This window comes from Bubalus bubalis, chromosome 21 (assembly GCF_019923935.1).
Source record: "Bubalus bubalis isolate 160015118507 breed Murrah chromosome 21, NDDB_SH_1, whole genome shotgun sequence".
NCBI classification, from domain to species: Eukaryota; Metazoa; Chordata; class Mammalia; order Artiodactyla; family Bovidae; genus Bubalus; species Bubalus bubalis.
The window spans coordinates 55,500,575-55,524,072 of record NC_059177.1 but is presented as its reverse complement, the minus strand read 5'-3'; the positions used below and the strand labels follow the sequence as shown (position 1 = coordinate 55,524,072).

The following is a 23,498-nucleotide window of genomic DNA, read 5'->3' as shown; positions in this document are numbered from 1 at the left end:
AAACTCTTGTCCATGGAGTCGGTGATGCCGTCCAGCCATCGCATCCTCTGTCGCCCCCTCCTCCCGCCCTGTCTGTCCCAGCGTCAGGGTCTCCCAGTGCTGTGGAGTGGACGCCACCACGTGTGCAGGTGCCGCGGGGTGCTTTCTCATGTCTCCCTCTATCTTTTTAAAACTTGTTCTGCTGGGCATGATGGGGAAGAGAGAGCGGGGGTAGCATCTCCATCAATGCAGTGCAAATTGGCATTGCTGCCGTGAGCGCCGCAGTACTTCTCTCCTTGGCAGCCCAGGGCGCAGGACTGTGCCTGCCTCTTCCATCCTTGAGTAACCAGGGTGTCACAGAACGCTGAGAGGCTTTCAGAAGTAATAGGATTATACCCGAAACTCTCAGTAAAGTGGTTATGCTGCTTAACCCTCTGGTAACTAGCCTCCCCTGGAACTAGACGCAACTGGGAATTTTAGTTTTTTTCATTCTTTTTGGAGGGAAGAGCCAGATTGTTCTAGATAGCCCCAGTGTTCTCCCCAGAGAAATGTAGAACGGGCACTTGGGGCCTCTCACTGTTGTTGCTGTTGTTCATTCACACGTCAGGAAAATGAGCTATGCGAGATATCCTTCATACCTGTTGTGATGAGAAATGTCTCCAGCATGCTCCCCTCCCGTCTCTCTCTTTTTTTTTTTTTTTATTTGTTGCCCTGGAGGTGCAGCTCTCATTCACTCGCCACATCCCTTCAGTAAGAAAAACCAAAGGAAACTCATGAGCTCAGCAAAAACAACCCTAAATCATCATCACCATCATTTAGTATATAAAATATGCAACTCTTTTTGAGATTGCAAGTGAAAGTGGCTGGGTAAGGGTGAGGGGAGAAGGGGGAGAGAGGAACTGTCTAGAACTTGAGAACTTCAGGGCTGACTCAGATACTGTTAGAGGTGGAAGAGAGAAGAGTGTGTTTATGAAATGGGGTGCAGGCGGCCGGGAGAGGGGAGGGGAGGCCCAGGGTTGGGGGTGTGGGCAGACGTGGCGCATCTTGCTGCTGGCTGCAGAGTAAGTCCCGGACCCTGTTGGTAATGCCGGCTGCAGGACCTGCTTTTGTTTCATTTAAGTAACGCATGGGCGCAGGAGTAGTCTGTGTGATTTTCGGTATTTGACAGCTTGTAGGCTGAGAATGCTAAATTTAACTAAGTGCACGTTATGATCATCTTTGAAAAGTTAAAGAAAAGGTGTGTGCCCAGGTCCCCGTCCGGCTTGAATTACTGAGCTGCCAGGGGAACCACTGGCCTTTCCTTTCATAGAGGCCAGTGGGACGGCCTCCTTCAGCTGCAGGAATGGGCTAATTGTCAATAAAGCAACCTTTGCTCCCCCTTCTTTTTTATGGATGTTGTTTCTGTTTGAGGTTCTTTGGGGCTGGGTGGGGCGTTGTCTAGCCTGAACAGGCCCGCTTCTCGTGGGAACAGAGGAAGCTCCATCCTTAGGAAGCGTGGTGGCCGTCACCCCCGCTTTGTGGGCACCTTGTGGTGGGTCGCGGTGACCGCCGGGCCTGTGCTGGGCAGGGGAGCTTCCGTCTACCCCTATTGCAGACGAAGAGACCAAGGCCGGGAGATGACTTCCTTGATCACCACCCTGTGACGGTGGGTCCGAGCAGAATAAGACCCTGGTGGTTCTGACTCTGGGTTTGCTGTTCTCTCGTGCTGGGAGACCAGCGTGAGGTTCTGAGAGCTCAGGAAATTGGGGCTCCCCACCCCTTCAGCTTCCACCTTCCGTCTCCTCCTTTAGGGGAGGGGAACCACTGCTGGCTGCGCCTGGAGGTGGCCCTGGTCAACCGCCCACAGCCCTTTCCTGCTTTGGTTAGTCTCAGCACCCCACCTTCCTTAGGGTCCGAGTCCCTCCCCAGGCCTGGGGTTCCTGTCCCTGGGGTAGTTGGCAGTGAGCGCTTCCCTAGGAGGCCGGGATGTCACCTGTCCCACTAGCCCTGCTTAGAAGCCTGGTTCTGCAGAGCCGCCCAGCTGTCCACGCTCTCTGCCCCAGATGCCCCTAGACTGCACCCAGAATTTGGGGTGTCCCACTCCTCCTGGCTTTCCTGTGCCCAGCTTAGGTTCTAGAGTTCTTCCTTCTCGTTGGTTCTTTCGACAAATCATTCACCTACCGGGTGCCAGGCACTGTGTCAGGTGCTGGGGAAGCAGTGGTTTGGAAAACCGGGGGCTGGGGGCTGTCAGAGGAGCCCACGGGCTCTGCGTCCTCCGGCGGGAGGGGCTTCGTGCCCCTGAAAACCCACCATCACCAGTCGGAACCGGACGCAGGGACCAGCGACCCTGCCCTGCTCCTCCACGGGCTGCTCTGTCTCGTGCCCAGGACCCCTCACACCGCACGCCCCTACCCACATGGGGGTAAAGAGGAATCCTGGTGTGCATGTGTCTGGTGTTTGTATAGCTGAGTGTTGCTAGTGGACAGAGTCTTAGTCCTATTCTGACCACAGAGCACCCATAGTTTAAGGAGAGAGGCTGAGAGTGAGGGGTCCATTCGCCCCTTCTGTGTCAGGCAGGACTGGAGCTGTCTGAATCTGAGTGAGGGAATCACTTCCCTGTGGGGAGGGAGTTAAGCTGTTTCTTGGGTTGATTGACTCACGTTGCGCCCACAGATCGCTCACTGGGGTGCCTGTGAACTCTGGGAGGTGTGGAAGGCAGGGGATGTGAAGCTCCGTTCAGAACCCCTAGGGCATTGCTCTAGGACCTCAGGGGCTGGAACTGTGTCAGGATGACGTGTGGACCTATTTTCAGACTGTACTCAGTGTAGTTCTTTTCCGGGTATCAATTCAAAGTATGTCTATCCGGGCCCCACCCCAGATTTCCTCTGCCAGATTTGGGGCCCCGCATCCATAGCTTCCAGGGCTTCCTGGTGACGCTAATGCTCAGCCAGGGCTGAGACCCTGTCTTCCTTCCAGTGGCTGCATTTCTGGTGAGTCTGTGACTGAGATGTCCTCACAGACAGAGCATGAGTAAGGAACATCCACAGGATGATGGCAGGGCCATGCTGGCAAATCCATCCTTGGAAAAACTGAATTGCTTGTGTTGTGAAGAGAATTTGATGGTATTGACCTTTACTTGATTTAATAGAATGTCTTCAACCAAAACATTTCATTTTATTTCATATTTCCAAAATAGAGTTGACTTTGTGGGGGGAAAAAAATCTGAACCATCTGCTTGCTTTTTGAAGACCTTTTCATCCCTCTTTGGTGTTTTTTAGGTCAGTAATTCATCCAGGAAAATTTAAATATATACTCTTGTAGACACTGCATGCTTAGTTGTGCAGTCGTGTCTGACTCCTTGGGACCCCATGGACTGTAGCCCACCAGGCTCTGGGATAGTTCTGTCCATGGGATTTTCCAGGCAAGAATACTGGAGTGGGGTTCCATTTCCTCCTCCAGGGATCTTCCCGATGCAGGGATTGAACCCCTGTCTCCTGTGTGTCCTGTATTGCAGGCAGATTGTTTCCCCACTGAGCCACTGGGGACGTCCCATAGGTAGTGAGGCGTATCCAGAGAAAAATAAGACATGGGTCTAACTTTAAAGAGATGACAGTGTGGTGAAGAAGGTGAGTTTGTTTACCGTTGTTAAGGTACAGTTTTCTTACAGATGCATGTTAGCTCCACATTGCAAAGGATCTCGTTTCCTACCTTTTATTCAGCTGCTTTTTGCAGATCTACCATGAAACTCATCCCTTGCAAGTTAACAGTTATTGTGGACTTGAAAAACTCTTCTTACTTTTGGTTAAAAGTCAGATCCTGGGTAGAGTGGAAAACCAATGCTTCCGATCCCAGATCTACACTCTGTGTGAGTTTGGACAAACTTCTCAGCCTGATATCTGTTTCTTCATTTATAAAATGGTGATAGTTATTGTTGTCTGTCACTCAGTCCTGGCTGACTCTTTGCGACCCCATGGACTGCGGCGTGCCAGGCTTCCCTGTCCTTCACCATTTCAAACTTTGAGCAAACTTCACATGAATTTGCTCAAACTCACGTCCATTGAGTTGGTGATGTCATCCAACCATCTCATTCTCTGTCATCCCCTTCTTCTCCTGCCTTTAATCTTTCCCAGCATCAGGGTCTTTTCCAATGAGTTGGCTCTTTGCATCAGGTGGCCAGAGTATTGGAACTTCAGCTTCAGCATCAGTCCTTCTAATGAATATTCAGGACTGATTTTCTATTGACTGGTTTGATCTCCTTGCAGTCCAAGGGACTCTCAAGAGTCTTCTCCTGCACCGCAGTTCAAAGGCATCAATTCTTTGGCACTCAGCCTTCTTTATGGTCCAACTCTCACATCCGTACGTGACTACTGGAAAAACCTTAGCTTTGACTAGATGGACCTGTGTAGGCAAAGTAATGGCTCTGAGTTTTGTGCTGTCTAGGCTTGTCATCTGCTCTTGCCTGGAAAATCCCATGGATGGAGGAGCCTGGTGGGCTGCAGTCCATGGGGTCGCTAAGAGTCGGACACGACTGAGCGACTTCACTTTCACTTTTCACTTTCCTGCATTGGAGAAGGAAATGGCAACCCACTCCAGTGTTCTTGTCTGGAGAATCCCAGGGACGGGGGAGCCTGGTGGGCTGCCGTCTATGGGGTCGCACAGAGTCGGACACGACTGAAGCGACTTAGCAGCAGCAGCAGGCTTGTCATCACTTTTCTTCCCAGGAGGAAGCATCTTTTAATTTCCTGGCTGCAGTCACTGTCCACAGTGATTTTTAGCCCAAGAAAATGAACTTTGTCACTGTTTCCCCATCTCTTTGCCATGAAGTGATAGGACCAGACACCATGATCTTCATTTTTTGAATGTTGAGTTTTAAGCCAGTTTTTTTACTCTCCTCTTTGACCTTCATCAAGAGGCTCTTTAATTCCTTTAAATAGTTGTGAGGTTTAACAAGAAACAAGAGATGTGAGAACCTGGGCCTCCACCATGTGCCACGCCCAGCACGTAGTAAGAGCCCGTGTCTTTCTGTCCCTTCGGCTTGGGGAACCTGAAGACAGTAGGCAGTGGATCTCTTGAGCTGTACCAGCCATCGATTACATTGATTACCTGACTAAGGAGGATTCCAGGGAGGGTTTGCTGAGCTAGACCCTGATTTCTCAGCAGCGACATTACTACTGTTTTGGTCAGATGACTCTCAGCTCTGGGAAGCTGTCCCATGCGTTGTGGCGTGTTTGGCAGCATCCCTGGCCTCTGTCCACTAGATGCCGGGAGTCCTGTCCAGCTGTGACAACCAGGCATCGCCAGAGTTCCCCTGGGCTGGAGGATGCGACATGGCTCTGTTTGAGAGCCACCGGACTAGACCCCCTGCCTCTGTTCTGTGTGACGGGTCCTATCTCTCTGTCCCTTACAAACATTTAAGAGTTTTTGCTCTTGGTTAGAGAAGGGTGAAGTAGAACTGCAGTAAGGCTGCTCCGTACCTACCAGAGTAGTGGGAATGAAAAGATGGAAAGTGCTGGCAAGGTGTGGAGTGTCCTGAAATCCCATACGCTGCTGGCAGCAGAATGCACGCTTGTGCTTGGTCACTCAGTTGTGTCTGACTCTTTGCAGCCTCTTAACCATAGCCCCCCAGGCGCCTCTGTCCATGGGATTTCCCAGGCAAGAATACCGGAGCGGTTGCCCTTTCCTACTCCAGGGGAATCTTCCTGATGTCGGGACTGAATCAGTGTCTCCTGCGATTTCTGCATTGACAGGTGGATTCTTCACCACTCAGCCACCAGGGAAGCAGGCGTCTAAATTGGCACAAATGCTTGGAAAGCTGTTTGACAGTATCTACTTAAACTGAACGTATGCTTGCTGTAAGACCTAATGGATCTACTCCCAGATACGTGTGCTACAGAAATGCAGTCAATGCTCACCAAAGACGGGGACTAGAATATTTGTAGGGGCACAATTTATAACATCCTCCATGGAGAAACGACCTAAATGTTCCTCAAATGTAGAACAAAGTGTGGTCTGTTAGGGCACTGGAATACTACATAGCCATGAGAAGGGTGGCTCTTCACCTTCATGTAAAAATAAGGATGACATGCATAAATATAAAATTGAGTGCAAGAATTTAATCACACGGAAGTACATACCACATGATTCTATTTGTATTAAGTGGTCAAACTGATCAAATGCCCTTAAATATTAGGATAGAAGTTACCTCACGGGGTAGTTGCTGGCAGAGGCACCAAAATTCTCTATCAAAACAGGTATGGTGTCTCTTCTGGACTGGATCCTACCTAATTGGTTGAAAGGATAATTCTGGAGGTAGAAAAAGGTGCTCAGTGAATGAAATACTGTGAAGGCAAATTGAACTGCTAGGTGAAGACTGAATCAGAAAGTGGAACTATCACGAACATTGACCTTCAGATATTAAATATTTAGGACTTTTCTTCCATTGGACTTCTCCTGTTTTTACTAGTTAGTTCTACCCAACCTGGCAAGAATATGTCTGTGGATAATTTGTAAGAATGTTAATATCGGAATAATATTTTATTTATGATGGTTCTTTGGGATTTACTGAACTAAATTTTAATAATGAAAAACCACTAAAATAATCATTTTTGTTCATAAGGAAACATTTGTTTCAAGCATATAAAGCAGTAGTTTAAAACTAGCGAGAGATTTCTCCTTTCTTGAGAATGCTAATTAATTTTTAAATTTTTTAATGTGTTTTCTTTGACGGTGCCACACGGCCTGTGGAATCTTAGTTCTCTGACCAGGAATGAATCAAAACTGGGCCCCTTGGCAGTTGAGAGCACAGAGACCTAACCACTGGGCAAACAGGGAATTCTGATTAATTATATTCTCTTCCTCAGTACTGGTTCAGTCTGATTTATTTAAAACAGCAGTCCCAGTCTGCACTTTTAAATGCTATTTTTATCTTGTAACTATGTCACTTCAGTTGTGTCCGACTATTTGTGACCCTATGGACTGTAGCCTGCCAGGCTTCTCTTTCCATGGGATTCTCCAGGCAAGGATACTGGAGTGGGTTGCCGTGCTGTCCTGCAGGGAAGTGAACCCACGTCTCATCTCTCCTGCATTGGCAGGCGGGTTCTTTACCTCTAGTGCTGCCTGGGAAAATGTTCATCAAGCAGATTTCCAAGTCACTCATTTGATATCAAGTGAATTGGTTTTTGTTAGTATGTTATTTTAATTTTTACAAAGTTAAGTGAGAGTGGAACTGTTTGTTAAAAGATATGTACTGTGACTTTTTAGATTGAGAGGCTGATGGTGTTTAAACTCAGAAATCTGGCGGTTTGCTCTCCCAAAATTGTCTTTGCAACTTAATACTCACCCCTAGAGGGTGCTGTAGTATTGAAAGTTTAAATCCTGGTTTCAAAGAACCATTTTAAGTTTTTTAAAAAATATATGTATTTGTGTTTAAATCCCATTATATTACAGTACATTATCTAGTTATACTTAACAGAAGTTGAGAGTGTTTAGCTTAGAAATAGTACTATTTTATAAACAGTAAAGGTCAAGACATACAGCTTAATGGCATTTGCTATTGTGAAAAATTTTGACAAAACATTGCCAACTTTCCGTCATCATTTCAGTGTGAGCAACTCCAAGTTAGAGAAATAAGCAATATTTTGTGATACATTTAGGAACTGTTTCTTTAAGAGAAAATCTAACAGAAAGTAATGCTTCAGGTCCAAATCCTTGATGTGTGAGGTGTTTGAAAATAACATATATTTGTATTGGTCTATGTGTTTTGTTTTGTTTTAATTCAACACTATGCTGTTGAAGAGCCACTGTTGAAGTGGCAAAGCAGTCGTTATAATCTGGTAGAGGAGAGATGCTAACATCATCTCATCATCTGCTTTATTTTAGAATTAAGTGCAAGTATAAACCTAAGAAACAGTGGAATAAAGAGATGAAGCCTAGCTAACCAGGGTTCTTGTGGGAGGTGGGATTTTTTAACTGAGCCTTTGAGGGGCCACAGAACTTTGTATTCTAAACGGTATTTAAAAGAAAAGAAAGTCTGGTTCCTTAACTCTCCTTTCTTACCACTCAATGCTGTTTGTTTTTACTTAAGCCCTCTTCTATGCTTTCCCTTCTCACCACCTTGTCGTATGAATTGATAGTAACATAAAAAATGACAGTACTTTGACCAGTGAAGCGTTTCACAAACATTATCATCACCATCATGTTGTTACTGTTCTTACTATACCGAAGAATGTATCCTCAGATACGGACATGCCGTTAACATGGTGTTTTTGCACATCCAACTTTTTGGTTAACTGATACTGTAGACCAAGTTATTATGATCAACTTGCTTTGTTCATTTGGTAGAGTCTTTTTGATTATTATCCACCTATTGGGTTGAAGTGATTAAAAAAAATAAATGTGTGGGAAGGAGAAAAATAAACTTTAAAATGAAAGCATTAGTTAAATATGTTGCTTAGAATTCTGGAAAGAGGAGAGGAGTGGAATCCACTGAGGTGGGGGCGGGAACCAAGGAGCCTGTCGGGTTATTTACATTTCCTGGGGTGTCTTTGAAGAAATTATTGTCAGACTTGACATTGAAATCTTCCCTGCTCAGCAAGTGTGCTAATGAAAGCATTTTATTTTTTAATAAGTGTCTGGAGAGTGGTTTTGATCATTTGGCTTTTATGCAGCAGCTCACAGTTTTGCTGCTGCTATTCTATACTGGTAGTCAAGTTTCTAGCAAATAGAACCACTTAACCTAGTAATTAGCCTGGGCTTCCTTCTGTCATCATTTTTCCATCATTATTCCACAAAGAGGCTGAGACACTGCCGTAATGAACATTTATGGAGCCCTTATTTTATGCTGTGGGGAGGTTGGTTTTCCTTTTCTCCCAATACTAATACATGAAATACTTAGTGGATAATAGAAGACAAAAGCATATGCGTACAGGTCCACGTTCCCTGAAAGTTTAAAGTACAGGGAGTTTCTCCTTGTAGGCTGCTTTCCTCAGCCCCCCAGATTGACTGAGATATAACTGACATATACCACTGTACTATGAAGTGAAGAACTAAAGAGCCTCTTGATGAAAGTGAAAGAGGAGAGTGAAAAAGTTGGCTTAAAGCTCAACATTCAGAAAACTAAGATCATGGCATCTGGTCCCATCACTTCATGGCAAATAGATGGGGAAACAGTGGTAGACTTTATTTTTTGGGGCTCCAAAATCACTGCAGATGGTGACTGCAGCCATAAAATTAATTAAAAGATGATTACTCCTTGGAAGGAAAGTTATGACCAACCTAGACAGCATATTAAAAAGCAGAGACATTACTTTGCCAACAAAGGTCTGTCTAGTCAAGGCTTTGGTTTTTCTTTGGCTAAGCGCCGAAGAATTGATGCTTTTAACTGTGGTGTTGGAGAAGACTCTTGAGAGTCCCTTGGACTGCAAGGAGATCGAACCAGTCCATCCTGAAGGAGATCAGTCCTGAGTGTTCGTTGGAAGGACTGATGTTGGAGTATTGACAAACTCCAATGCTTTGGCCACCTGATGGGAAGAACCGACTCATTGGAAAAGACCCTGATGCTGGCAAAGATTGAAGGCAGGAGGAGAAGGGGACGACAGAGGTTGAGATGGTTGGATGGCATCACTGACTCAATGGACATGAGTTTGGATAAACTCCGGGAGTTGTTGATGGACAGGGAGGCCTGGCATGCTGCAGCCCATGGGGTTGCAGAGTCGGACACAACTGAGCGACTGAACTGTACTATGGGCTTCCCTTGTAGCTCGGTGGGTAAAGAATCTGCCTTCAATGCAGGAGACCCAGGTTCGAATCCTGGATTGGGAAGATTCCCCTGGAGGAGGAAATGGCACCCCACTCCAGTACTCTTGCCTGGAGAATCCCATGGACAGAGGAGCCTGGTGGGCTACAGTCCATGGGGTTGTAAAGAGTCAGACACGACTGAGAAAGTGCAGATACACACCCATACACACACATGTGTGCTCATGTCTTCTTTGGAGAAATGTGTATTTAGATCCTCGGCCCTTTTCTTTTGATTTTTTTTTTTTATATTGAGTTGCATGAACTGTTTATTTTGGAAATTAATCCCTTGTCAGTTGCTTCGTTTGCAAATATTTTGTCCCATTTTGAGGGTTGTCTTTTTGTTTACGGGTTCCTTTTGTAGACTGTTCTTTAGGACAGATACCCTCATCATAAAGATCTTTAAATCTTACAAAGTTCTAAATGTTTGGAATTTTTTAGTCATTAGTTGTTAAATCTAAATCCAAAGGACATACCATGGTGTTAAGAGTTAGATATAATTTGATCCGTTGCTTTTGCTTCACCAGGGTGTATTTTCTCATCATGAGCCTGCTTTTTTAAAAGTGAGGTCCTTCCTTCTCCCTCACTTTGATTATATGAGACATATGGTCTTTGTGGGTAATTTAGAAATGCAGGAAACTTGAACAAATGCCCACACCTCCAAGATAGCCACTGCTAACGTCTTGGTGCACTTCCCAATCTTTTAAATACATCTGTGTGTATTATTTTTGTCTGTATGCGTGTGTATACTTATGAATACGTAAGCAACATTGGTGTTAGTGTATCTACTATTTTTATATTGTTTTTATTTGCTTGTTTTCAGTTAATATGTGTAGCTCTGTTATCACACGTTTTGAGTCTATTGTTATCTTCCTGTCATTATGTATTTTAGAAGGAATTATAGTGGTTCCATGCTTTTCTGTCATTGATATACCACAATTTTCATGCATTCCCCGATTTTTGGACTTCTGGCTTTCAAGCTTTCATTATTGTAAATGAAAGCATGATAAGCAGCTTTATGTAATTCTTGTGGACTGCTCTGTAGAAAGGTACTGCCTGCTTACATTTTCACTAGCACCAACACAGATGCCAGGGGCAGCTGACCTCACCAGCGTTAAATACGATTGAAATGTCTTTGTTGCTGGTTTAATCTGGCAGATGGAAAATCACTTACTTGTTTAAAACCGGTATTTTTTCCTATATTTTATTGAGATCGAATAGGCTTTTTAAAACTGTACTGCCCTTTGTCTCTCGTGTTCTTTGCTTGTTTAAAAATAATTTTTAAGATTAGATTTTTTATGGTTTTCTATTTTCAAACATGCTTTAAATATCAAGAATAGGTATCCTTCATTCACCATAGTATATGTTACAGGTATATTTTTCTGTTTTCTGTTCTGCCTCTCTATTTGGCTTTGGCGTTTTCAGATGTAAAAAAACAAAATTTATATATTCAAATTCTTCAGTAGTTTCCCCTGTGACGTCTTTCTTTAATTTTTTCAGGCATAGAAAATGTTTCCCCATTCCAAGTTAGATCTCATCTGAACATTTTCAGACAGCTTTTAAAGTTTTTTTTAACAGTAGAAACACTATGACGGTGTGTTTCGTGTTTCTTATTCTGTGTACAGTTCCACCCCGGAAATGTTCTTCCCTTTATGTTTGTTTATTTTTATTGGGGTATAGTTGATTTACAGTTTTGTGTGAGTTTCAGGCGTGCAGCAAAGTGATTCAGTTACACACATGCGTGTATATTTATAACCCCATGGACAGTAGCCCACTGACCCAGGGATGAACCTGCGTCTCCTGCATCTCCTGCGTCGCGGGTGGATTCTTTACTGCTGAGCCTCCAGGAAAGCCCTACATATATACACACACGTATACTCCTTTTCAGGTTCTCTGCCATATAGGTTATTACAAAATACTGATTATAGTTTCCCATGCTATACAATAGCTTTATGTTTTAAGCATCTGATAGATCATATTTCTTCATCCTTAAAAAAAAAAAAACCTTCCACCTGATTTTCCGTGGATAAAATTTAGAACCATGCTTCGTTTCCTTAAGAACAGTCCTGTTGGTACTTCTACTGTTTGTTGCTGCTGTGTAGTTGCCAAGTCACATCCGACTCTGTGACCCCATGGACTGTAGCCCGCCAGGCTCCTCTGTCCAGGGGATTTTCCAGGCGAGAGTATTGGAGCGGGTGTCATTTCCTTCTCCAGGGGATCTTCCCGACCCAGGGATCGAACCCATGTCTCCTGCTTGGGCGGCAGAGTTTTTACCACTGAGCCACCTGGAAAGCACATTGATCCTTTAATTATGACAGTATGAGTCAGTGAATGAACCTGAGAAGCATCGACATTTTCCAGTGCTCGGATTTCTTAATGGATGTGTTGACCATAACCTGAAGCCTGATCAGAATCTAGGTGAGTGTTCCTCACATCCGAGGACTTGTCCCCAGTAGATGCTGACAGACTCCAGTCTGAGAATTGTTGAGTTAGATGATCCAGTGTGCGCTGGGAGTAAGGAGTAGGAAGGAGGGTCTGCCTTTGAGATGTGGTTATTTATTGAGGGCTGCCATGTGCCAGACTCCTGCACAAGCGGCCGTGCTTAGATGCAGAAGGCATGGCCCTGGTTTCTAAAGCCTAGGCTTGATTTGGATGGAAGCATGTCTGCAGGCAAGTGATTGCACAGAGCGGGGAGTGAGGACTTGGAGGACAGGGGTCCTGCAGGACAGAAGAGGCATGTGCTAAGTCTGGAGGGAAGAACAGGTGTTTGCTGGCAGACAGGCTGGAAGAGCCTTTCACAAAAAGGCAGCATGTGCCTGGAGACATGAAATGACACGGTTTTTGAGTGTTGCTGTGGGTAGTTCCACGCTTGAAGCAGAAGGCGGAAGATGCGGGGAGCTGGGCTGGGACAGGGCCAGGCACAGGGGCCTGACTGCCCTGCAGAACCAGCAGGTATGACCACCGCCCTCCAGCATGGGGCTTCTCAGACTGTCTGAAGATTTGCAGGAAGTGAGGTGACTCTGCCGGATTGCTATAGAAGTGTCTGCCTGTTCCCTCACCTCTTCTTTGTTTCTCTGAGCAGGGCCACACTGGTCAGCGGAACAGACACGATGAGGACTGGGGATATATATATTTTTTCCCATGGCTCATTCTTCCAAACACAGCTCACGGTGCACTTGTGGATCTGTGTCCACATGAGTGGCTGCCTCTCAGAGACTGAGACCACATTGTCGGTGACACTGAATCATTAAAGCGAAGTTGCTAAATATTTTACTTATACCTTTACCACTGGATTGTTTGAATCTGGTTCAATCATCATAGTTTAAAACGAAAACTTTTCTTCTCAAAATAAGTATATAAAATGAAGTATCTAAATCAAAGTATCTGAAAGCGGATGATTTTTTTTTTCCCCCTCTGAGATAAAAGCGGTGGTTTTCAACTACATACAGAACTGCCTGGGACTCTTTAAAAGCAACCCCAGTGCTGGGCCCCAGCTCCTCAGATTATTTTGGGCTGCACCCTCAGGATCAGGACTTTTGAAAGCTCTGCCCCGATTCTCATGTGCCCGTCAGCTTTCTCTTGTGTGGGGTGCACGATTGAGAACTGATGTCAAAGAGGGTAGTACCATAATTGTTTTCCAGAATCACCTGCAAGGTTGAATCCAAACAAAAACTGTCAGTTGAACCCAACTCTGTACCTAAAGGTATTAAGTACAATAATATAAATCAGATGTGTATATTAGAGGCTACAAGAGTTTTCTTCTGACCTTCTCCATTAAGTACCATCAAGTATTTTAATTACAATTGATGATGTACCTATGTTTCAGATTCTAGACTATATAATCTAGTACAGATAAATAGCCTTATCAATTAAAGCTTGTGAAATGTTGATTGCTCTGTTGCCTACTTCACCTGCTGTTATTCCAGTTACACTGCAACAGCAACGGGCAATCTATTGGGTGTCTATTTATCTCCAGATAAGGGTCAATTAACATAACTTGCCCCAAACATGCCTGTTACCCAGAGTGCAACTGTTGCTAATCTTTTAACATACAAGCTGTTGAAATTACTTATTCAATTCTTATTTTAGAGTATTAGTGTTAGGTCTTGGTCTACAATATAGCACATCCCTTGATATTTTCTAAATCTCCAAACAGATACAGTAATATTAGTACAGAAACACTTCTCATGGTGACTTACTAGCTATTCATGGTGCCAAAAGCTAGCTGCCATCTCCAGAGAGAAAACTTTTTTTCCCCTTTATTTTGCTAGCATGATCTTCATGTGCTGAAGATTCTGAACATTCAGTGATTTACTGACTCAGTAAACAGCTTTTGGGCATCACTTGTCTGGATATTGGAATGTGACATTTAAGGTCCAGGTCCTACCAAGACAGAATGACATGGCAGCATGATACTCAGTTAGCCTCTGATACACATATGGAACAGCTTTGTTAAGTGCAAAACAAAAATAATTTTCATCTCTCCTACCCATTATGTCCCTTAGGCTTTCTATTTTGTATCTAAAGTCTTAACTTCCTTAAACTCTCTTTCTGTCTCTCTCTCCCCCTGCTTCTTGTGTTTTAGAAGGTTATAATATTAGGGAATAAAGCACTACAAGTAGTTCTACCAACTATTTTGGGAGCCATAGACCATTATTTAATCCCTCTGAGCCCCAGTTTCCGGTGCTGTAAAAAGGTGATACCACCCCTGGCCTGTTTATGTGAGCTGTTATGATGGTTATGAGAGAAGTTATATGTAAAGTATAAATGCAAAGTTGTAAAACAACTTTTAAAACAGAAGGAAAGAAAAAAGAAAAAGATTAAAAAAAAAAAAAAAGCATGGTCTGTGTACCACAGCAAAGCCGTTTGGGTTCCTGAAACCCAAAAGTGCAGCGGCAGCAGAGTTAAATTCCACGGAAGTTTTGCTTCCATGATGGATTTCTGACTTTTTTTTTTTTTTTTAAACCCGGCTCCTGAGGGGGGGTGTGGGGGGGAAGGCGACTTCCTGGGTTTTCTCTTCCCTCCCCTGGTGTTGCAAAGCCGCAGGGCGGCTTCCTGTCCAGAGCCGTTCGGCCCAAGGCCCCTCCAAGTGCGGGGACCCCCCCTACCCCACGCCCGTCCCGGGCCCCCACCTCCTCTCGTTCTCCTTGCAAACACTCGCTCCATTTAGAGCTGGAGCCTGTGCAGAGAGCATCCTGCCCCTCGCGGCGCCCCGGGGATGCCAGTGAGCATGCTCCGCGCGCCGGGAGGAGGCCGGCCGTGCGCATTCGAGTCATTCCAGGCATAGCCGGCGTGTCGGCGCGGCGGACTCGCAGCGGGCTGTGAGCGGCGCGAGCGCGGCTTTGTCCTGGGAGATGGGCCGCGGGCTGCCCCTCCTCGCCCCGTTCTCCGCTGCAAGACACCCCCGTACGTTAGGCTTTTGAAAACGATTTTTCTTTTCCATTTTTTTTTTTTTAATAAATGCTGGATTGACGATCCAGGACGCATACCGTCTGCACACGAGCCCTCGAAGGGTTTTCTTTCTGCAAGTTCGATTTGGTGTGCCTGTATCTCTCTCTCTCTCTTTTTTTTTTTTTAAGGAGTTTTACTGACTTGGTTTTGATCCGAGGCCGGGCCTCCGTCTTCTGTGAAGTTTTTTAAAGAGGAGAGCCGGGAGCTCCTCAGCCGTAGTTGACTTTGGAAACTGTATATTTTTTTTTTCCCCGGGGGGCGCAAGCAAAGAGCTGGTTTTCTGTGCTAGCCCGATCAATGCTATTTATGAAGATGGACCTGTTGAACTACCAGTACTTGGACAACATGAACAACAATATCGGCATTCTGTGCTACGAAGGTAGAGACCGTCCCTTCTAGAACTGCCGCCCTTTTGGTTTTTGGGCAAGGCCACTCCTCCTCTCCCGATTCCGATCGCCTTCTGTGCATTTTGTTCTTATTTCTTGGGACTTTCAGGGTGCTCTGGAAGGCAAGCTGCGCTTTCCTCCGTACAGAGTGGTGGTGTTTGTGTCTCTTAGGCTTCAGGGTTACATTGGAGAGGGCTGAGGGGTGGGAGGCGGTGAAATATATACATTGTTAAAACCTTGGCTTTTTCCTCGCGACTCCTTACACTTTCAACTCTTGAAAGATGTATTTCTTTCCTTTTTTTTTTTTTTTTTTTTTTTGGAGTCTGTTGGTGTTTTCTTTAGAGGAAGAACTTCTAGGACCCAAGCAAAAAGTTAAAACATGTCGGATTTTCTTTCTCTCTCTCTTTTTTTTTTGCTCTGATACTTAAACATACACCGTCTATTGTACAGTATTCCTGCTGTATTCCTACAGCCAATAAGCGCTTTGGATGTGCAGCTAGAGGGGAACAGAAAGTTACAGTGAATTTTTGTGTTGGGGAGCGATTGTCCCAAACAATGAAGTTTTTTTTTTTTTTTTCCCTTCTATTCATTTCGGGGGCCCGGAAGGGCACCCATGTCATGGAGCACAGACTGGCTCTTTGTCTGAATTCCCATTTCCTGTACAGCTCCGGGAGGGTTCTGACATTGAGGGATGTTCCCTCCACACTCCATTCCCTTGTGGAAGCAAGCGATTGCACAACCCACCAACCAGTAAGCTAAATTAAAAAAAAAAAAAAGAAACCCTCTGAATTCTTATTGTTTATTACCTCCTACTAAACCGTGAGGTATTTCCCCACTGCTGGGTAGTATTTCAAGCTGTCTCTGTTAGTAGTAAGAAGAGAAAAGGCGATTTCTTAATCTCCTGGAACATTATCTACGTGCGATTTGAAAACGTGGTAATGGTCTGAATGTTGAGTAGTTGGAGACACTCCGGGGGAATTCTGCTGGGCAGGGGAAGTGTTTGTTTGGATTTTTGGTTGTTTTTTTTTTTTTTTTTTTGGTAACCACATGCAAATCTGATGCAGCAGGAGAAGTTTCCATGTTTTTGCTCTATAGTGAAACTGAGCATTTCTCAGGAAAAAGAAAACATGGAAGAAACTTGGGAGGGCTACCCGATGCACTTGTGTTTTCCATGTTAAAAAACAAAACAAAACAACTTTAGGCCTGTTGTCTAAGCACTCGAAAAGTTACCCTTTCCCCTTCAAGGAAAAAAAAAATTTCAATGTGTTTTTGTTTTTACTTTATTGGATAAACTTATATTTAAAGTTGCCTCTTTTTGTGGTTTTTAGTTTCTTTTAATCCTACTTGTACAAGGAAAGTGAATTTTGGTGAATTGCTTCCTTTGAATCTGCTATTTTAGGTATTATCCTGCTTCTACAGTCCCTCATTTAAGAGGCAGACATGTTTAGAGTGGTCTAAGCAGCAAGTGATGGGGCTTGTTTCCCCTGAAAGTAACAGATTACAGTCAGTGTAAAAGAATTTTTTCTTTTTTTGGTGAACAAGAAATGGGAAACTTTTACGGGTACTTTCTGTGGGGTTGTCTTTGTCATTGAATAACAGGATACTTTCAAAACAATATAAAGCATAATAATCAGCCTAGGAGAGGACGATAGGGATTATTAGGAAATTGATACCACATTAATTTTTTTTATATCTGCAGGTGGTGAGGAAAAGTTGACAGAAAGCGGGTCCAGGTTGCTCTGTGGTATAGTGGATACACCCTACTCAGGAGTGGTCTCCTGGGCCCCCTCCTTAATCAGGAGGAAGAAGCTTTGCTTTTGAAAGTTGAGTAGATACGTGGGCCGATGTGCTGTATAGTCTGTTTGGTTTAAACATCTGCTGCTGTTTTCCTTATTATGAAAGTTAACATTATTTTAACACCAAAATAAATACACAGGAAATGAAGAAAAGCACAGCAAAATCTGAGTGGTGTTTATAGTGGGTTGTGTATGTCCTAGTGGTTTTCACAGCGTAAACACTGCACACATCTGCTCTGAACCCAAAAGGGTGTTTAGAAGATGGGCATACATCTTTGAAGATAATTTTTTTTTTTTTGTAATAAGAAAAGCTGGAATAGTATTCTTCTAAATCCAACACTTTGAGAATATTCCTTTTAAACCCATCTGTGTTCCAGGGAAGTTATTCGGAAAATGGAATGTACAGTTGGTGGGCAGTGTTTGATTTCACTTACAGCCCAGGCAGGTTTCACGTCTCTTGAAACTTGGACAGATCCAATTTTTAAAAATTTTAGTTAAAAAAAAAAGTGTTGATTGTTCATTATTGCCTCGGTCCGTTTTACTCTTTTCTTTAGTTGTTTTAGCGTTCCACAAAATAAGCCATGTGTCTGCACCATCTTTCCTCAACGTCTAGCAGCTTATACATAAATAGGTCTGTTTTAGCCCGTTGTGTCATAGCATACACGGTCTTCCTAAAATCCCACATTCTGGGTGTAATCCAGATAGCTTAGATAAGGACCCTCTGCTTGGGATCGGCTCCTTGGCACCTGACTTGTACCGTAGAAATCTGGAAGCATAATTAAAAAGAGAATTAAGGGGAAAAACATGAACCACAAATAGTAGGTCTGGGTGGGGGCCTGTTGGGATAGGGGACATTGATTGTCATCAGGCAGGGAGAATCTGCTTGTGCCTGACTTCTGGAAACTACCTTCCTTGGTGATAAGCCAGTTAGCACACTGAAAGTGAAAGTCACTCAGTCGTGTCCGACTCGTGGTGACCCCTTGGACTATACAGTCCATGGAATTCTCCAGGCCGGAATACTGGAGTGGGTAGCCTTTCCCTTCTCCAGGAGATCTTCCCAATCCAGAGATCGGACCCAGGTCTCCCACATGGCAGGCGGATTCTTTACTGCCTATTAGCACACTAGGCTTAGGTATTAATGTCTTTTCAAAAAGCTCTGGTTTATTACTGAAGTCTTCAACAGTTACCCATTTCATCATTTGTCACCCTTCCTACTGTATGTTCAAATTATACCCATTGAATCCCCATTTTGCCTCTGTCTCTGAAAAGGAGCCTTCATTGTTTTACCCCTCTGAGCTCCTGAGAATGCACCGCTCGTAGATTGAAAGCGTCCTGAAGGCAGGGCTTTGTCTTGGTCACCGCTGTCCTAATCCCGAGTTCTGGCACGGTGCCTGGTGTGGCCCATGGCCCTCAGGAATCGATGGGCTCAAAACGCCACGAAATCTCTCCCATCAGCAATTGTGGTCGTTACTGTATAATTTAGCACTTAATTGTATACTGTCTCGCCTTCTTTAATTATCTGATTATTTCCAGGGCTACCCAGGGCCTTAGATGTTCCTTGCCTTGTTTTCGCCAAGGAAGCTGAGGTCCTGAGTGGTCAGTTGTCTGTCCTAGATTATTCCTCAAGTTTGTAACAGAACTGAGTGGAGGAGTGGACCCAGTCGGTGGTTTTGACTGGTCTGTTCTTCTTCTGTACCAGGTTTCCAAAATTCTGTGGCGTGTCCTCGTTAGTTACTCGTACCCCTATTGGTGTGAGGGAGCGCGGACTGTCCTGGGGACCGTCACAGTCCTCTGCACACGGACAGCATCTTTTGGGGCGTGATGAACAGGTTGAGTCCGACCTGGATTCTTCCTTGCTCCAAAACTGGTTGCTGCTCTAGGTCCCCGTCCTGCCCACCAACCCCCCACCGCTTCCGCGCCCGCCCCCCCCCCCGCCCCCCCGACCCGTCGCCATGATCAGGGAAGGTGGGAACCAGGACTCTAGGCGAGGAGCCCCGTTGGCATTGGCCCCTCCTTGCTTCCCTGGCTCGGAGCTTTGCTTGACTTTTTTTCCCCAGCCGTGCAAAGGAGGCCCTGTGTAGATGCCAGTTCCCAAAGTTTCCTCAAGGGAACAGGGAGCTGGTTGACCATGGACTCTTCTCAAGATGGCTGGTGGTTCTATTTACATAATTACTCCGCGCTGAAAGCTCAGGTCCTAATAAATGTGCTCATGGTTGGCCGTGGCTTTAAGCTGCTGTTAGTGATACTTTAATTATGGGTTAAGAGCCATTAGTGTGTAATTTGGTAGAGGAATTCTCCCCCCCCCCCCCTTTTTAATTTAATGGTGTGATTTATATTGGGAGAAAGTAAGACTAGATTGCATCTTGAGATATTCTGGAAGCTTAAGAGCATTCATTCTAAGTTCCTGAACTTTCTTAAGCTGTTCCTTGTTTCAGAACATAATTATCCCCAGTTTCATCACAGGCTGCATTTAAGGTGATTTTCCGGAATTGAAAGGAAAACACAGCTTGGGAGTGAGAGACCCTGCTTGGGGGTGTGAGCAGGGCCCCAGGGCTGGGCGATCGCAGGATTTGTTTTGTTTTCTGCCAGCTTAACCAGCAGCAGTTTCATGGAGTCCTGCTTCCATTGTTCTTTGTCTAATGAACTCAGAGGCATCAGGAAACTTAGGAGCGTGGGGTACCAGCCAGTGGAAAGGGGCACAGGGCAGAGCTGACGTGCGGTGGCTGGGTTCGTCCCCAGCCCCGAATTTCAGCGACCAGCTTCACCCAGGGGTGTGTCAGAGGTGGGACATCTGCAGCTGTTTTGCTGTGGAAATTCGTTCTACCATGCCTTTTAATTTGTTGGCGAGGGTCAGGAGTGAGGGGGGAAGTGAGGGGGAGGAGGGGAGGGCCGGGGGAGGCTGGGAGGAGCTTGGCTAAGGAAACAAGCCCAGGTGAGCCCCGAAGCAAGCCCAGGTGAGCCCCGGAGCTCTCTGGCCAGGATCTGGCCAGCTGGGCCTCCTTCTGCTTACAGTTTGAGGGGAGGGGGTGACCACCCCTTCTTCCTCCCAGCTCCCCTCGCCCTGCCCTCTTCTGGACGGATTATTGTACTTGGCTGTTTCTTGGAACCCGCACAAGCTTTGTTTTGGAAGGCGGATTTCTCTTCCTTCCTCCCTCCTTCCTTCCCTATTGTCTGCAGGCCTTCAGTTCCTACAGGGTGTTTGGATTAGTCAGCCTTGAAGGCAGATTTTAAAAAAAAGAAAAAAATGTGCTGTAAGGTAAGAAAGATTCAAAACCTCTCCTCAGTTCGGCTTTTTATTGTGAGGATGTTGTAGCAGAGTGGGTTGTGTCCTGAAGAAATCAGATCCAGCTTTAGCACCTCTCCATGTACACAAGGATATAAAACCAGTCTTACCAGGGCTTGTTGCTGACCGTATCTGTTTGATCTCTGCGTATCTGAATGTTTATTCTGTGACGGTTTATACTGTGTGGTCTCTATGTATATACTGAGCTCTCACTGGAGCTGAGCTGCAGTCTTGCTCAGTAAGGGCACTTTTGTCTCACAAAATAGTCCACCCTCCCCTTTTATTTTTCAATAAACTCATATATCATCCTCCTCCCCCCCCCCCCCAAAAAAAAACTTCACTCACTTTATTTTAAAAGCAGAGTTTGAAAATTTTATTTTCTGTTTGGCTGTCTGCCTTCCCAAATGTTACATGTTCTCCTAAGTTTTAAGGGATTGTTTCCATCAGTTTGCTTTCTGATCCTTTTTTTTTTTTTTTTTCTTTTTCTTTCTTTCTTTCCTAGAATTCTGTAGATTGTTTTAGTTTCAGGGTATTGTGTACAGGATATGTTTTAATCCTAACCATGTGAATCACTACCCGTTGAAAGAATGTTTATTTACACTAAATAAAATAGAAAATCTCTTCTTAAAGTTGTCTTTAATTTGTGACTATTTATATGATCTTTCCGAACTCTTAACATTTCACCCCCATCTGTTTGCAAAGACGTCTGTAAACATAACAAACAAGTATATTTAGTGAGTGAGTCGAGAAGACTCAGTGCTGTGCTTTGTCACCCAGCATCCATTCTCATAAACATGTATGGAATGCTGCTGCTCTGCTGAGGAATGTGTTAGGTCTCTGGGTTGATCTTTCTGTGTGTGTGTGTCTGGCTGGCTGTCCCGGTGTCCCTCTGTATTGCTCTCTGTCTCTGCGTTTCTCTCTCTCAACACTTTTTATTATGAAACATATATACACCTGAAAGTGCATAAAACACATGTGTAGTTTATAATTAAAAAAAAAAACCAACCTTGTCATGATCACCAGGTGAAGAAACAGTCAGTCGCTTCCTCCAAGCTCTCCTCCAGGCACAGTTTCGCCCGACCCCAAGAGCTCATGGCAATCGCAACTTGCTTTACTTTGATACTTTTAACTACTATGTGCACCATTCCAAACAGCCTAGCTTAGTTTTGTCTGTTTTTGTTTTTTTCAGTACTCTCCTGTAATTCTTCTCTTGTGTCTCGTGTATGAGGTCCTCTAAAGTAGTGGCCACATCCTAAGAGGTTTTCTTCTTCCTGTGAATGAAGCCTGCTCCCGGATGGGCAAGGGGTACCTCAGGCTGGAACATCCACGGAGGTGCCCTCCGCCCTCCTCACTCCCCTGTTTCTCCGCTGTTAATAGACCTGGTGACGCTTTGGCCTGAACTGATCTTTTTTTTCCAGCCAGTATTTTGGTCACAGTCTTCACCACCTGTTAAAACCCTCCACCATGCCGTGTGTCATGGAAAACTGCGTGTCAGAAAAATTCTGCTCAGTTTCAGAGAGTGCAGAGCAGGGAGGGACACTTCTGGAGGTACGTAGCTTAATTAGGACCCAAACAGAAACTTCGGTCCTGCGTTAATTAATAAGCAATTTGCTTAAAGGGCTGAGACTTGTCACAAGTCAGCTTTGTCGCCGCGCCAGGTTTCTTGGGATGGTGATCCAGGGACTTTCAGATAAACAGCGAAAAGCTTACATTGTTCCAGCGCTCAGACAATACTCGACATTGTATAGACAGGTCTGCCAGCGAGCAACCAAGGGCTGAAACAGTTGTGGGTCAGCCTTATGCACCGTCTGAAATGGTGAATGGAGAAGGATCACCCATATGGATCGCTCTTGGCGTTTGGTTTGTGTCTGCTTTGCATGACAATCGTTGCCTGTTAATTCTTCTTGGCTAATGATTTGATTTTAATAGAGCGAATTCCAGAATTTAATGGCCCGATGCAGATGTGTGCTGCCAAGCTCTGGAGCGCTGTTTACACTGCCCCCACTCCAGCTGGACCCAGCCCGCCGCTTCCCTGAGAACAGCTGATGAGTGCCCATCTCTGGATGTTCGCCTCCTCCCCTCTCTGGAAACAAGCATATCTTTCCTTAGGTGGCAGCCCGATTAAAGTGACAAGGGATGAACCTAAACTTCCATTTCATTGTCCGCAGCTTTCTCCTGTACCCTGTCCTCTCCCTTTCTTACAGCGTGTGTCCTTTTCAGCTGTTGTTTTTCCGATGAGCCACTGATAAAAACGATTGGCTGACCCCGCAGAGAACCCTTGTTTTATTTCCCTGATGAAAAGCACTGACCTCTTTGCCATTGCTTACAATCACCCAGGAGAGTGACTCGGGCAGCTTCTTAAAGGAATATGTAATAGCTGTGCCAGGCTTGACGTTCTGTTGAGTGGAGGGGTAAGAGGGACGGAAAACAGCAGTTGTTCTCTGTCTAAAACCTAAGTGAGGTTTTCGAGCCCCGCCCTGCAGAACTCCCAACTGGGAACAGTTAAAACCAGGTACTGGAGATGATGGTAGAACCCTTTTTCTGTTAGAGGCTTTATATCAGTAAAGAAGGGGAGAAAGAAAGAGGGGAAAAGGAGCGGAGTGAAATAGAATCCCAGGATGAGCAGAAGACACCAAGTATAACTCCTGGTGTCCAATATTAAATACAACACATTACTTATATATATATATATGTGTGTGTGTATGTATAAAACATGAGTGAAAGTCACTCAGTAGTGTCCAACTCTTTTTGAGACCCCATGAACTGTAGCTCACCAGTCTCCTCTGTCCATGGGATTCTCCAGGCAAGAATACTGAAGTGGGTAGCCATTCT

The 23,498-nt window shown here is 44.9% G+C and overlaps 1 protein-coding gene across 13 annotated transcripts in view; it reads left to right on the top strand.

The window, feature by feature from the left end:
- The window catches only part of VGLL4 (vestigial like family member 4), a 161,462-nt gene that overhangs the window by 73,126 nt on the left and 64,838 nt on the right, over nt 1-23,498 (top strand). Inside the window, exon 1 of one of the 13 annotated variants that reach the window (XM_045163866.1) lies at nt 14,935-15,580. The exons of 11 other annotated variants lie outside the window; for them this stretch is intronic. In XM_045163866.1, coding sequence (XP_045019801.1) covers nt 15,499-15,580 — 82 coding nt within the window. In that variant the 5' untranslated portion in view covers nt 14,935-15,498. Of the gene's footprint in view, nt 1-14,934; nt 15,581-23,498 lie in introns of those variants that run through there. One more of the 13 variants, XM_045163873.1, reaches the window with a different exon arrangement.